Raw genomic sequence first — 15,599 nt, forward strand, 5'->3', positions numbered from 1 at the left:
AATTGTCGCTTGGGGTCATGGACAAGTTGATGTACTGCAAATGCCTGTGGAACCCATTCCATGATAGGTGAGAGCAAAGGTGGTCTTGGGCGCTTTCCTTTAGGCATGACATTGCTCTTGCCATCTTACCATTAAACCAGATCCAGCTAGGAGAGATGATCAGGTTCACGCAGAAATTATTGAAGTTATCAACACTTCGCATCACGATCAACATCGCGGTCATCCTCCGATTAATCGTGGAGATTTGTGGCTATGAATGGCCCGCCCATTGGTTGTTGGCTACATCCCTGTCTGCCATTATTGCTGAATACTTACTGCGAAGATCTGGGGCTACCAGGCTTGGCAGGTACCCGCCAACCACTAACGGTTCTCCAGGCTTCAGCTAGGCCCAGCTATCAGCGCGGGACACGGGAAAATCACGCCAGCACCGAACCCGTACGACTAAGTCGGTGAATTTCAATTGAGGGACCCCTGGAAACTCCGAGGAACCTCTTCGCCCGCCCGCCCAATGCTTTTCAGCAACCTTCACCCTTGCACCCTTCCTTTCTGCAGCAAGGTTCAGTAGACCGTATTGTTTATCTTTATAGGCAGTTCGAGGCGTTGCAAGCGCGCTGCGAGAACCCTAATTGAACATGGTCACCACCCGCTCGAATGGCGCGGCCAAAATCAACTCAGTCAACGCCACCCAAAGCAACGGACACAGCGAGAAACCCTCGAGGAAACGCAAAAGCGACGTCACCTTAACCAATGAGCCTTCTCCCAAGATCGCCAAACATCAAGAGCAGACCGACATTACGCGATGGCGTTGCTTGGATGAGAAAGGTCGCCTTACTTGGCGCTACCTGGAGGACGATGACGAGGCCGACAAATGGCCCCAGAGCTATGCCGATAAGTGGTATTTGAACCTCGACCTGGTGAGCACCCTTGAATACTGATTACCAGCCCCAATTCCTGTTCATTGACGAATTATAATCCTAGGGACTACCTGACCTTCCCACGCCCGAGAAACCCATCGACACCTTCCGCAATGGCTTCACCTTCTTCGAGAAGCTTCAACTACCATCCGGCACGTGGGGCAGTGAATATGGCGGCCCCATGTTTCTACTGCCTGGCGTAGTCTTCGCCTGGTATGCTACCAAGACCCCAATCCCTTGGTACAAGGCGGCCGCGATCAAGAGCTATTTGAAAGCACGAGCACACCCTGAGGACGGCGGATGGGGACTACATATCGAAGGTGAGAGCACCGTTTTCGGCACGGCTATGAACTACACGGTCTTGCGCCTGGTAGGGGTCGATGCGGATGAGCCCTTTATGGTCAAGGCACGAGGAACATTACACAGGCTTGGCGGGGCTACACATGCGCCGCACTGGGCCAAGTTCTGGCTCAGTGTGTTGGGTATCTCCAAGTGGGAACTGGTTAACCCCATCCCACCGGAGATCTGGCTCCTGCCTGATTGGGTGCCAATCGCGCCGTGGAGATGGTGGATTCACATTCGTCAGGTGTTTCTGTCGATGAGCTACGTCTATTCAAAACGATGGGTTTGTGAAGAAACCGAGGTGATTCGTGAGTTGCGGAACGAGCTATTTGCCGAGCCGTGGGAGAGCATCAACTGGGTCGGCCACCGCAACAGCATTGCTGCCATTGACAATTATCACCCCAAGTCCTGGTTGCTCAACACCGCCAACTGGTTTTTGGTCAACATCTGGAATCCCTATTGCCGAACCAAGGGCATTGCGCAGGCGGCCGAAGCCTGGGTTAGCAAATTAATCGACATGGAAGACGCAAATACCGACTATGCGGATCTTGCGCCAGTCAATTGTGCTATGAACACTGTAGTCTGCTACATTCGTGATGGCCCGGGGGCGTATTCGGTTCGGAGACATATCGAACGTTTGGAGGATGCCTTGTGGGTTAAAGACGAAGGAATGCTGTGCAATGGGACCAACGGTGTCCAGAGCTGGGATACAGCCTTTGCCATCCAAGCAGTGGTGGACGCGGACCTTGCAGAAGATCCACGCTGGCGGCCGATGCTGACGAAAGCGCTCGAGTTTCTGGATGATCAGCAGATTCGTGAGAATGTGGTGGACCAAGATATCTGCCACCGCCAGCAACGGAAAGGAGCATGGGCGTTTAGCAACAAGTACCAAGGCTATGCTGTCAGCGATTGTATCTCCGAGGCCCTGAAAGCTGTCATTCTGTTGCAGAAAACGCCAGGGTACCCTCAGCTTCTGGAAGACCAGAGAATCTTCGACGCTGTCGACACTCTTTTGACATACCAAAACCCTTCTGGTGGATGCGCCTCCTACGAGCCCACACGCGGTAGTGAGCACTTGGAGATGCTGAACGCTGCCGAGGTGTTTGGGAATATCATGGTGGAGTACGACTACGTTGAGTGTTCGACGGCAGTCATTACTGCGCTGTCACTATTCAACAAGTACTGGCCGGACTATCGCACTGCTGACATCAAGAAGTTCAAGGACGGCGTGCTTGCTTTCGTCAAACGGAAGCAAGGCTCTCATGGTGGATGGTATGGCAGCTGGGGAATTTGCTTTACCTATGCCACCATGTTTGCGCTTGAATGTCTAGAAAGCATTGGCGAAACATATACCACCAGCATCCATGCCAAGAAAGGCTGTGAATTCCTGATCGCGAGACAGAGGAAGGATGGAGGATGGTCGGAGAGCTACAAGGTAAGAGAACTGTAGCATACCCTTTTCGTGAGATCATATTGCTAATAGGAAGCCTAGTCGTGTGAAAGAGGTGTCTACACTGAACACCCCACGGGATCTCAGGTTGTGATGACTGCCTGGGCGGTCATCGGTCTGATCAAGGCTGATTACCCCGACGTCGAACCGATCAAGAGGGGTATCAAACTCATCATGGACCGGCAATGCCCGAATGGAGAGTGGAAACAAGAGGCCATTGAAGGTGTCTTCAACAAGAGCTGCATGATTCTTTACCAGAACTACAAGTTCACCTTCCCCTTGAAGGCCCTCGGTATGTTTGCGAAAAAGTATCCTGACGAGAGACCATGATTGAAGTCGGATGAGAGTACTGTTGAACGGCTAAAGATGTGACGAGATTTTGTTGACATGCTATGGGCAATGTAAGGGATGTACTGTTATTATGAATCACTAGATACTTAATCACTAATGCTTTATCAAGTCTCTGATGTTTGCTGTTCCGTGTTATGTTGGTTGCGCTGAATGTTTGTGGCCTTTGTGTCTCTCACCCACATCTCCATCCGACTGGTGAGTATTATTCCGTATAGTCACCGCCAAAAACATTCCTCAACTCGACCCGACCTCTCTTCAAAGAATTCAAAAACGGAAGCGAGGCAGGTGGTGAGGGCGTCTTGAAGACGACTCGAATAAGAAGGCGGTGCTGCTGATTTGCACACCGCCTTCCCTGTTTAAAAGCTCAGCTCCCTCATTCCATCTAGAAGCACCGGATCTATTCTATCAAGCTCCAGCCCACTTCCAACTGCCCCGCTCGGTGCCTGCTTGAACTAGGAGTGCAAGAGAGTGACGAACAATCCTTCGAGAATCCCAGGACTCAATCGTCTCCGATTACTGAATTATCTTGGATTGGCTCTATTAAAAGCATCGAATCATATATCCTATTGGACTGATCACTTCCAACTGGTGCTCTCTCCATTGTCTAATCCATTAACAAACATCGTACAACTACCCCGCCAATATGTCTACCAGACTTGCCGATGACGGCATTAAGCTTGTCCAGGGCGGCAAGTATGCCGAGGGCATCGAGAAAATCACACAAGCACTGAAGGACCGTCCCGCGCCTCTGTGGCTCCTGGAGCGATCAAAGGCCTACCTGCGCACCCAAGAGTTCGACCTTGCCCTCTACGACGCCGAGAAAGCCTTGTCGATCGCCTTCAACCGCGCCAACCGCCCCCTCATGACCGAAGCCCAGCTCCGACGCGCCATCACCCTATACCGGATGGGACGGTTTGCCGACGCTGATGTCTGCGCTACATGGGTCGTGAACCTTGTCAAGGGCGCCCGCGCCACCGAGAACGACGGCCAGCAGGACAAGGTCGACGCGAACGGCGACTACACGGTCACATCGTCGGAGATCGCCGAGGAGAATAAGGTCACCAAAGAAGCCGGGCTTGCCGCGGCCATGGGTGATGGTAAGGGCAACTCCAAAGAGCAGAGCCTGAAGAACCAAGCCTTTACTTGGCGTATCCAGGCACTGAATGCCATGGAGAAGACGGAGGCCGGTTCCCCCGGCCGCAAGGTCACGGTGGTCAAATACCCTAGCCCATCGGATGCGCCGCCTACCTCGACGGCTAAGAAGGCTCCCGAGGCCCCTAAGAAGACCGAAACGCCTGTTGCTGCCAAACCCAGCACGGAGACTGCTCCCACAAAGCCAAAGCCGGCCGCCGTGGATCGTAAACCGATTGCTACGAGTTTGACCACAGACAAGCCCTCATCTGGTCCTGCGTACCCCACCTCCTCGAAATCCGGCCCCAAGAACTGGGATCTGATTGGCGCGATGGCCGACGAGGAGGAGGACGAGTCGAAGAACGACCCCAACGCCTTCTTCCAGAAGATCTACAACGGCGCCGACCCCGATAGCCAGCGCGCCATGATGAAGAGCTTCGTCGAGAGCAACGGCACGGCGCTCAGCACCAGCTGGGCCGACGCCAAGGACAAAAGCTACGAGACCCAACCACCGGACAGTATGGAGGCCAAGAAGTGGGACTAGGACAAACGCCTTGTGGTTACGGATCATGGGGCATGAGCCACGGAGTCTAAGGTGCAAGTTTCTAGGGGAAGAGGAAGAGGAAGAGGAAGGAAAAGTCGTTTTTGTAATACAGTATGATACCAGTTCGTATGCTGCAGTCTTTGGCGTGTTGCGAGGGCCCATTGAACATCTGATTCTCCCGTTGATTCTCCGTATATATGTGTTGTATCCCCATGCAACGTTCAGTGCGTCGAAACGTGCCAGTTGCTGCGGTTGCAGTTCTCTAGTCTCATATTCACTCCATTTTAAGAGGTCATGGACCTTCCCCCGAAAGTGGTTCTCCGTAATAACCTGGTTGCCTTCGTTATCTATTAATCCGTACTCATTCCCCAGAGGACCACACCGCAACTTTATTTTAACCTATGATCTTGAAACATTGACTCCATATGGGAATTGTCAGTCAAAGGATATGCGGCAGTAGGTCAAATTTCTCAGCGCTGTTGATATATTTTGCGCGTTTTTAGCACCCAAGTACGCAGAGGGTATTAGCGGTTTAATGTGGCCAAGCTATGTACAGTATTGCCAAGTCTGGGGGATCATGTCATTGTTCCATTACAGGTAAGTTGGTAAGCTATTTTTTTTTGCATCAAAGCCCATTTCTCTTGGAACATGACCCGTCCGCAGAGATACGTGCTTGCGTGTAACACAGGCAACGGGCTTTAGGTGAAAGGTATGATCTAGATTGAGGCTTTTGTGAGTGTTTCGTAGCCGTATAGATTGGATGGGGAACGGCCTGCAGCCGTGTCGATCCCGGTGCATAGAGCGAGTCTGTGCAAGTAACGGCCAAGGTGGGTTCGTGTTGATCATGGTACCTTCATAGTTTCTACGGTGGATTTGGTCCGGAGACCGGATTTCTGGTCGGATTTATACTTTCGTCTCCAAGATCTCGCAGGCTCGGCATATAGGTTAGGTAGTAATAGTGTGGTTTGGTAGTCCATAAGTCCGTAATATGGGAGGTTAGCCTTTTAGTCCCCGAGTCCACGTCACTGCAGCATTCAATGGGTGAGAATCGATGAGAATCGATCCGGGTCCTGAATGCTAGAAATGATATGGTCTTCTCTTGAGGCGGTGTTCCTGGTCCTGCCGATTTGAGACAGAGAAAGTAGCAGGACGAAATGTCCTAACCTGCCAACCTACTCAATCATATTTGTAGGAACAGTGGCATGCGTGGGAATTGAACACTATGGACATCGTCAACCTTCTCGTCTCCATTCCTCAGTCTCTTGGCTCAATGGAACCCTCGGCTGGAACAGAGTGCTACGGGCCATTTTTCTATGTCCGACGACGCCCAGCGTGACCAAACCGACTGACGACACAATCAGCCTCAGACGAGCAATAAGCGTAACTTCCCCAGCATTTTAGTGGATGCTAGTGGGTTCGTAGCGCCTAGGAAATCCCCTAGCGGTGCGACTCTCCCCGCAATCTGGGTCAAGCTAGCGATCGCCCAATTCCCTCAGGCCACAGGCGCCCCCCTTTTCTGCGCTTTCGCTTGTCGGCAGGCCTCTCCGGCGTCCGACGAAACAGCACGGCAGTTTCTTGATTGGCTGCTGCGGGTGTCAACACGAGTGAATAATAACTGAGTCAACCAGGGGGTAACGTACGCTGCAGACTGCAGCATGGGTGACCCGGAACAAAATATGTTGCCAAGGCTGCACGCAGGTGGGCTGAAGAGATGGAACACACACACACAAGACCATTGCAGGGACGTCATGCATGGACGAGCCGATATCAGACTTCCAGAAGACGGTCTATTGCACTCGTTTACTTCTTCGCGTCGCATTGGGGGTCAGGTATTTGCCCATCGCCTATGGCTTATTCCGACCGTTATTCCGCCACCTCGCTGCCGTTGGGTTAGTGCCCCAATCCAACCGTCGGGGAAAGAAACGCAAACACACGCGGGTGAGCCACGAAACGGCTACTGGATACGGCAACCCAGTCAGCCTGGGCCGGGACAGACTAGTCCCGGTGGTGGTGGGTTGCCGATACATCGCGTGGTATCTTAATTCCCCCAGCTAGCCAAGGCTTTGGCTTCCCACTGTTATTCCTGACTAAGGGGTTATCAACATCCCTTGGCTTGGACCTTGCGGAGGCATTGGTCTACTTACTTGGGGGCGGGAGGCATGGAGCTGATATCGACCTGCAACAGTCCACAGTATGGAGGTGAGTATAGAAACGCCATCAGATCCGTGCTAGTTTCACACCATGATTCCCTCCTCTCTATGACTGTTTCGTAGCATATCATAGCTTCTTTTCCTACTTCTTCCCCTTCCCCAAGAGCCGTATATCTTCCCTTCAACAGGGTTGTCTCTCGGTTCGCTCGCTACTGTCTACCTGGTGTATCAATACCAAAGAGTGCTGTTCAACCACAAGGAAGTCTCTGTTCAGTATACACCTGCATTTATCTTCTTATCAACCCTATCGAGCTATTAAGCAAACTTCTATATCCCCTACATCCACAAGATGGCGGAAGGCGAAACGGTATCTCCGATCCGGGTCCTTGCCTCCTCTGTCGCCCCCATCATCCGCGCCAACTGGCCGTTGCTGCTCGTCGGCTTCATCCTAGCCCGTCTCTTCTGGGCGCGTTACGCCTCTCCGCTCCGCTCTCATCCCGGCCCGGTGCTGGCCTCGTGCTCGCGGCTCTGGAAGTTGTGGTCGACGGCCTCGTGTAACACCCAGCATGACCATATCGCGCTGCACCGCCGGTACGGCCCCGTCGTGCGTATCGCGCCCAACGAGGTCTCGCTGTCGAGCCCGCGGGCGGCGCGGGCGGTGCTAAGCGCAGGCAAGCGCTTCTACAAGACCGACTTCTACGCCGTGTTCCCGCCGCCCGAGAACCCCGACATCTTCACCGAGATCCGCGAAGACGTCCACGCCCAGAAGAAGAAGGTCGCCAACGTCCCCTACTCCATGGCCGCCATGCGCCAGCTCAGCCCCTTCATCGACGACACCATCGACCTGCTCGTCTCGCGCCTCGGCGAGTTCTGCCCGTCCGCGTCGGGCATCATGACGCCCGGCGGCGGCGTCGGCGGCGCGGCCCGCGGCAAGGTCGATCTGGGCGCCTGGCTGCACTACTTCGCCTTCGACGTGCTGGGCGAGGTGGCGTTCTCGCGCTCGTTCGGGTTCCTGGCCGCGGGGCGTGATGTCGAGGACGCTATCAAGACCATTGACGACTCCCAGCGGTACAACGGTATCGTCGGACAGATCCCCGAGGTCGACTGTCTCCTGAGGCGCAACCCGTTGTGGAAGTGGATTCCCGCGCTTGATCCTAGCAACGCCCTCATTACCCGCATCGCTGTCGAGGAGATGGCCAAGCGGCGGCCATTTGGTGGCGAGAAGGGCCTCGAAAGTGGTGGTGGCGCTGGCGGCGAGGGTCGACGGGATCTGTTGGCCAGTTTGATCAAGGGTCACTTGAAGGAAGGCAGTAACTTTGCTGAGGGTGATGTGTTTGCCGTGGCCCACGGTGCGATGTAAGTACTATTGCTCCCCAACCCGATAACCATGGATTGATCGATTGGCTAACACGCGCCCCTGAAACAGTTTCGCCGGTTCCGACTCGACCGCCTCGACCATGCAATCCTTCTTCCACCAAGTCCTCTCCACGCCCCGTGTACACGCCGCCCTTCAGGCCGAGATCGAGCAAGCCGCGCGCACGGGCGCCATTCCGGCCGATGGCAACGTCGAGTGGACCGAAGCGCAGGCCCTCCCTTACTTCCAGGCCTGCCTCAAGGAGGCCATGCGCGTGCGGCCCGCCGTCGGGCTCAACATCACCCGGCTCGTGCCGCCCGAGGGCGTCGAGATCGAGGGCCAGTTCTTCCGGGGCGGCACCCGCGTCGCCCTCAACGGCTGGGTGCTGCACCGCGACCGCGACATCTTCGGGGAGGACGCCGACGTCTTCCGGCCCGAGCGCTGGCTCGAGGACGAGGAGGAGGCCAAGACGATGGAGCGCTACATGTTCCAGGTAAGTTTTATTCTTGCGATCGCTCATATCCGCCCTTCCTGTGACCACAACCCTTACTGATTGACGCCTTTACTTGCAGTTTGGTGGCGGCGCTCATGTCTGCATCGGCCGCAACCTGGCGCTGTTGGAGATCAACAAGGTCATCCCGCGCTTGATGCGCGATTTCAAATTCGAGCTCATGTACCCGAACCGCGAATTGAAGGCGAAGGCGACCTTCTTCGTGGTGCAGGAGGGCTTGGAGGTTTACATTGAGAAGAAGAGCCCTGCGAAGGCGTACTTGTAACGATACCCATTAACGAATGTGTCTGAGTCACGCCAATTATGACCAGAACATAAAGTACATGATGATAATATAACACGAACTAAATGAGAATATTTCAACCCGTACAAGCCTTTCAAATCTCTAGGATGCTGAATCACCCAATATGTGGCTGCCAATATGTGCTGCTTGCTCCCTTACTTCGCCTGCAGTCCGACTTCAGATACTCCCACCACTTGACAGGCATGATGTGCGAACAAGGCGATTTGGGGGAAGACAAGTGCGAGGTGCACGAAGAATGACCAGAACAGGATTGACGTTAGCGAATGCCTAATCCAATGCGTTTTTCGACTTCGTCGTACCTCGCACTCGCTGTGCTGGCTGTGTTCCCGTGTGGCCGGTTCGATTGGCTGCTCTCGCATTAGAGTGCCTTGAGAGGGCTAGTCGGTGCATGGCAATGCAGTGTCGCCATCGAATCAGCTTGCGATGCTGCCATGTTTTATTTTGCAGGGAGCACCAACTGCATGGGCTTGTCCCACACAAACGGCGGGCCGATGAACGGTGATGGCGCCCGAGATCATATTGAGGCGATAATGCCCCTTTCCGCCATGTCCAGCCCTCTTGACCTCTTCGCATCCCCAGCTTCTGGTGCTAATCTTCCGTTCGCTGACAATAGCGACGAATAACTGCAGAGGTTCGGATCCAATCTACCCCTTCCCCACACGACATGGAGCGTTTCAAGGGCATCTCGCCTCATCGCCCCTTGGATGAAGGTGCCACCAAGATCCGCATCGTCAATCTGCTCCCAGGCGAATTTGGCGACCCAATCGAATGTATCCTGGAGCACATTGACATGGAAGATACCAAGGACTACGAGGCGATCTCCTATTGCTGGGGTGAATCATCTATCACGAAGCCCATTCTCCTGGAGAGCAAACCCTATCCAGTGACCACCAACTTATTTGATGGACTCCAGCGTCTGAGGAGATCAGAGGGTCCGCGGAAGCTCTGGATTGACAGCCTGTGTATCAACCAGTCGGACGTGGCCGAGCGCAGTAGAGAGATCCAGAAGATGTGGTCAATCTACAAAAGCTCAGCGGGAGTCGTTGTCTGGTTGGGCGAATGCCTTCCTTGGTCCGAAACAACAGTTCAAGCCATTGCTGACTTTATCATTGATATTGGTCAAGCCTGGAACCCGGAAAGATTGGACCATAGCGGAGTTGTGGCACGATATGGCTACAACGAGCTCTGGCGTCAACACCTGAGAATGAATGAGTTCCTCAGACAGCGTCAATGGTTCGAGCGAACGTGGGTGATCCAAGAGATTGCCGCAAAGTCGCCCTTTAACAACTCAGAGCTTTGCCCGACCATGCTATGTGGTACAATTCGCCTCTCATTCCATTACCTGCAACGCGCGAACGCCTTCTGGACTACGATGCCCTCGGAGTACGACTCCCTGACAATTCTACGTATCTACAACCCTTTGTATATACAGCTGGAGATGTGCGGGGAGTATGTAATGGTCCAGTTGAACAGTTTCGTCTCTATTTCTTCACAGCTGGAATTGTATCTCGCTAATGGGTCAGCGGTTCTTCGAACGACGGATCCAAGAGACCAAATCTACGGAATACTGGGACTGCTCCAACACGGGTCTCTGCCTGCTCGTCTGACCCCCGATTATGGAAAACCGCTTCAACAAGTGCTGGTAGAGTACGCGAAATACTTTCTGGAAGAAAATGGGTGCATTGATGTCATTCAGTTCAACTCCGGAAATACCCCAAACCTTCCGTCCTGGGTACCGGACTGGAGACACAAGCCCGGCCGAACCCATCTTCGCGAAAAGCAGAACACACCAATGGGGTTTCGAATGAAAGATGGTCAATGGTGTCTGGAAATCGATTTCGTACCTTTAAGTGTCATCGACGAAATCAAGCCCGATCCAGACCAGGATATCAAGCCAGACAACTCTTTACAATTCGCCAAAGATTACATCATTTCAGCGTCTGAGTGGCTATACAATAAGAGCCCAGAAGATCACCACGTACCTTTGCACGATATCCAATTCTTGATGAAGAAGCTTATACTGTGTTACGACTATTTCATGGGGCACAAGTTCACTCGCCTTTGGCATCAGCTTATTATTGATGCGGGGCCATCACCTTCGATTGGAGATGAACATGTTTTCCAGGGGAAGGAAGGCCTACAGTGCTCATATCCAAGTGAGTTGAATTCTATCGACGGCCCAGATTTGAAAGCCGGGATTGCAGAAGTTTGGGGCTCCGTAGCAGAAACCATTCGAGATCGGTCCATTTTTGTATGCACGAGTGGATCTGTCGGTATCATGGAGCAAATGAATGTGCAGCCTCAACATGGTGATGTGATAGGGTGTGTACGAGGGGCAAGTTGCGAGTTCGTCTTGAGACCCTGTACACAGGACGGCTATTACAGGGTCATTGGACAATGTCACAGATCACTTCGAGGAGGACCTTCGAATAATATGGATGTAACCATCGATGGCTTGGATGGGAGGGGTTTCGACCGTCTTCACAGTGCCTTTGCAGAGAACTCATGTCGAAAAGTCATTTTATGTTAGTACGAGCATAGATGTTTCATGTTTTTGATTCCTTAGTCATTCCGTTGTCCACTAATCCTATTGCGAGTTATTTGATTGGACCACACCGCATTCCATGCTTCCAGATTCTATCCTTCGCGCGCAATAGCCGCAAATGGTGTAGTATCTTGCCCACCCGGGGATTTTTCTGTCGTTGAACGAGGCTTTATGGTTGCAATCGCAACGGCATTGGAATATGGCTGAACCTTGTGTCACATATCCCCCACTGTGGTATGTAATATCACTAGGTACTATGGCATTGTGGCCATTATTGGCTGGAGTATTGGCTAGCGTGGATACCTCGATATGCCCGTTGCCAGCTGTATTTCCTATACTATATAACGAATCCGACCCTGGGTACGGTACATTATATTCTGTAGTATAGGGGGTACTGTTATTGGCCCGAGTATTGCCCTGTGTGGGTGCTTCGGTATACCCGTTGCCATTTGTGTTCTCCGTTCTATATGCGGGATACCGCCCTTGGGATGGAACCCTATATCCCGTAGTATAGGTAGTGCCGTTGACCGGAGTACTGAACTGTGGAGGCGATTTGGTGTACCGGTTGCTCGTTGCGTTTTCCATGGCAGTTCCCGAAATGTCATCCGGCTTGTCGGCCTGGTCATTGTAGGCACGGGGATACATGGCTTTTCTGCTTGGATACGAGGACATTCTTCTAGATGTGTTCGTCTACTCGAACTTTCTTGTTAGAATACTGCTGGTCCTATGAAGAAATGTAGACCGGCCTGGGCCAAACTATTTTAATTTAAATGCTCGATGCCCAGGGGGCTGTGGACAAAGATTATTCAACAGTGATACCAAGGACAGACGAAGAGTCAAGTCGAGCAACGGAAAAACAGTCCTTAGCAAGAATGACTATTTCCTTCGTAGCTGTAATGTTCGTGGTATGGAGCCCGGCGGAGGGGAATTGCGAACTGACCAGAGGCAGTTGTGATATGGCGATTCTGAGCACGTCTGACTAACCTTTTTTGAGCAACAATGTGCCGTAATTCAGGGGCAGTAGTGGATTTGGGCTCAACCCCTTGGTGTGGTTATGTGTGGTAGGCGACTCGATGATATGTATCGCTGGGCCAGGACGGGAGGAGGGTTGGTTCGTCTCAACTCCTGTAGCTGATGTGTGTATTTGCCTTTGGGCAGGGAAGTGGTGACTTGTCTTGCCTACTGCTGTAGGAGCTTGTGTGATAAGGGGCTGTCGACAACAAGAGTCGACAGTTTGTGACGAGCAATGATGCACTCGGTGACAGTGTAGTTGATAGATGGTATGGCTTTTCTGGATGAATGTGTATGTGTGCGTGAGCCAGGAGCATCTCTCCAGCCATGACTTCTCGTCATGGCTGGCATTATAAAGGCCAACATGAGAGGCATCCTGACCACGATGCAAACAAAAGATATGTTTGTACGTGACTGCCGAGAACTTGTTGGTTGCTCGCTTTGCCACTATGTCCATAGCAGAGCTATTACGAGGTTGTCGAGAACAAAGAGATGTGGTTGTTTGCCCCCAACTGTGTAGTAGGAAATATTAACGATAGGATATGAATGAATTCGAGTGTAGGAAAACATGCTCGAGGTGTGGTGACTGAGCTCGACTGAAAGCGCAAACAACAACGAGAGCTGGCTAGGGTCAGGGGTAATCCGAGAGCGACAACTCATAGCAGGCTCTCACTCGACTCAGTTGACTATTCCGGAAGAGCAAACATGCATCGAGTGTACGCAACCACACTCAGGTGGCTTCTCTGATTCGAGATGTGGGCGTACTGCATGTTGGTGTGGACATGGTGTAGTTTACCCCCGGAGCACTGACATGGGGGCCGGAGCGGACCCGGCCTCCACCTACGAGGACTGTTTTGCAGTCAACTTGACGATAGAGCACTCAAAGCGACTACACTTGAACGACGCTCCACGATGCTGAAGAGTGGTCTCGTAACAAATGGAGAACTGTCCCCAGTTGATACCTCCTCCAGTTCATTCAGGACATGATAGCAGAGTAAAATGGTTTCACTTTCTCCGTTGCTGTTGTTTACACTACTACGACGGAAGACAGAACACCCATGAGTCAGTTGTATGTCGATTGCCTATTCCGGCGATGCATATCGTTACAGGGTCATCCCAGCTTCTGCGAAGAAAATAGACGCTGCAGTTCTACGTATGCGCACAAACATGCTTCCAAGCATAGCGCTGATAGGACTATTCTCACCAAGTTTGCTCGTTCTCAAGGTTGAAAGTTGGAAGATGGCAGAGTCAGTCAGTTGTGTGTGTGGGCTCTGGGCGCTGGGCAGGGGTTCGGATCCACCGCCGAGTCTGCATCAAAGAGACCTGGAGTTCTGCTGGAGCTGCTGCAGGTCACAGGCTATGCGCTATGCAGGTGGGTGGGCAGCGCCTCCCAACTCCCGACCTTAGTGGGCTGTATCCTGCAACTTCAAGAGCAAACATCTCCGTCCACCACGAATCAACGAAGAGCGACAACGGAAAACATTGGGCGTATGACGAACCAGCGTTGCGTCGGCCCACAGCCCTATGCAGGCCAGCACCACGATAACTCGCCATGACTGTCCGCTGGTCATCTGGACTCGTGCGGGCTCGAGAGCCGCATCAGAAGGGGGAAAACACATTCCAGTCCCCTGTAGTTTGCTTCTTTTCAGCCTATACTCGGTTTCCATCCCCTGATCCCCCGACAACCATAGCAAACAAAGGTATTTCCTTTCTCAGAGGCAGCCGCCCAGAGCAAGAATTCAACGTCTCTTCTAGTCCCCTTCCTACGAGTGCCAGTTTCTGATCGATTCTTTCTATTTCTCCAATCTCCCCCCTCTTCAATCCCATTTCCCACTTTGAACCTTCACAAGTTTTCAATCGGATCGCCCCTAGTGAAGTCATTAATAGCGCCAAAAAATATCGACACCCCGCTGAGTAGTGGGTAGTTTACAACAGCAATGGCAAGCGTCGAGTACCTGGCCAGACAATTACATCGACGGCATGACCTTACACTGCGCACACGTCTTGCGACTCTGCCCTACATATCTACAGATCACGAACTACCCGGTTTTCACACGTTTTGCACGACAGTCACACGGTACAGGAAAGAGATATGATTAGCACAATAGTACCAGCCTTTTGCATTGAACCCATCCAGCTAAATGAACTATTACCGCCTTTCCAGCCTCGAGGCAACATCTCAGTTTACGACGACTTACCTCTGTTCACTTATCTTTCTTTCCGATGATGATCCAAAGCGCGAGACAGACTCACATGTAACTTGTTCGGTACCCATTCTCATCAAACCGATACCAGGGTCGCCCTGGATGGCCTGCAGTTGATGACGCGAGCAGGCGCATGATTCCTGAAGCGGCGGACGTCAACGCAGACGGCATCTTCCACGGTCGGGGTGGCGGGCTCGGTCTGCTGCTGGCTTCGGAGCTGCTCAATCTGTGACCAGACCAGCTTGACGATCTTCCGCTTGGTCTTGTCCGACACCTTGGTTTCGTCGATCATGCCGCGTTCGTTGAAGAGCTCGATGCTATCGATACGCAACAAGCTGGCAGTGCGGTGGACGACGACCTCCTCGTCGGCGACGCCCATGTCGTCGAGCTGCGGCACAAGGTCGGCCAGGAACATCATCATCTCGTCGAACTCACCTCCGTTCTCACCTCGATCCTCCTTTTGAGCCTCCTCCTGGTTTGGCGCGACAGCTTTCCAACACCAGCCATTCAGCGCGCCCATCTTCCGGCGGCGGCTGCCGCTCGCCTTGCTGTTGTCGTCGCATTCTTGGCAGATCCGGTCGACGAGGGACGTCTGGAAGGGCGCGGCCCGGATCCGGACGAGGCGCTCGTAGTTCGCTCGGGGCGTCGATTGGCCCTCTCCACAACCACACGTATAAGTAAGTTCGTAGACACGCTCCATGGTTGATGCTGGGTTTTCTTTTTTCTTTCTTTCACGAGGTTGATTGATTGAATGGAGGGTGAGGAAGTCCGAATGCTTCTCTTCACCG

At 52.8% G+C, this 15,599-nt stretch overlaps 5 protein-coding genes across 5 annotated transcripts; 4 read left to right on the forward strand and 1 right to left on the reverse strand.

Moving 5' to 3' along the window:
* Nucleotides 1–632: 632 nt before the first annotated feature.
* On the forward strand, nt 633–3,036 carry PG998_007184 (uncharacterized protein; the record flags this gene model as incomplete). The annotated part of the gene is made up of 3 exons (XM_066874000.1): nt 633–914; nt 979–2,691; nt 2,749–3,036. 3 exons carry the CDS (start codon nt 633–635, stop codon nt 3,034–3,036), a joined length of 2,283 nt encoding a protein of 760 aa, XP_066729945.1.
* A 664-nt stretch (nt 3,037–3,700) lies between these two features.
* On the forward strand, nt 3,701–4,732 carry PG998_007185 (uncharacterized protein; the record flags this gene model as incomplete). Its single annotated transcript, XM_066874001.1, has 1 exon — nt 3,701–4,732. The coding sequence occupies one exon, from the start codon at nt 3,701–3,703 to the stop codon at nt 4,730–4,732; it is 1,032 nt and encodes a 343-aa protein (XP_066729946.1).
* A 2,499-nt stretch (nt 4,733–7,231) lies between these two features.
* PG998_007186 (benzoate 4-monooxygenase cytochrome P450) lies at nt 7,232–9,012 on the forward strand (the record flags this gene model as incomplete). Its single annotated transcript, XM_066874002.1, has 3 exons — nt 7,232–8,238; nt 8,309–8,729; nt 8,809–9,012. The coding sequence occupies 3 exons, from the start codon at nt 7,232–7,234 to the stop codon at nt 9,010–9,012; spliced, it is 1,632 nt and encodes a 543-aa protein (XP_066729947.1).
* A 703-nt stretch (nt 9,013–9,715) lies between these two features.
* On the forward strand, nt 9,716–10,658 carry PG998_007187 (heterokaryon incompatibility protein-domain-containing protein; the record flags this gene model as incomplete). The annotated part of the gene is made up of 2 exons (XM_066874003.1): nt 9,716–10,504; nt 10,575–10,658. 2 exons carry the CDS (start codon nt 9,716–9,718, stop codon nt 10,656–10,658), a joined length of 873 nt encoding a protein of 290 aa, XP_066729948.1.
* A 4,229-nt stretch (nt 10,659–14,887) lies between these two features.
* On the reverse strand, nt 14,888–15,511 carry PG998_007188 (uncharacterized protein; the record flags this gene model as incomplete). Its single annotated transcript, XM_066874004.1, has 1 exon — nt 14,888–15,511. One exon carries the CDS (start codon nt 15,509–15,511, stop codon nt 14,888–14,890), a length of 624 nt encoding a protein of 207 aa, XP_066729949.1.
* Nucleotides 15,512–15,599: the final 88 nt, after the last annotated feature.

This window comes from Apiospora kogelbergensis, assembly GCF_038363985.1.
Source record: "Apiospora kogelbergensis strain CBS 113332 chromosome Unknown utg000005l_segment0_segment0, whole genome shotgun sequence".
Classification (NCBI taxonomy): domain Eukaryota; kingdom Fungi; phylum Ascomycota; class Sordariomycetes; order Amphisphaeriales; family Apiosporaceae; genus Apiospora; species Apiospora kogelbergensis.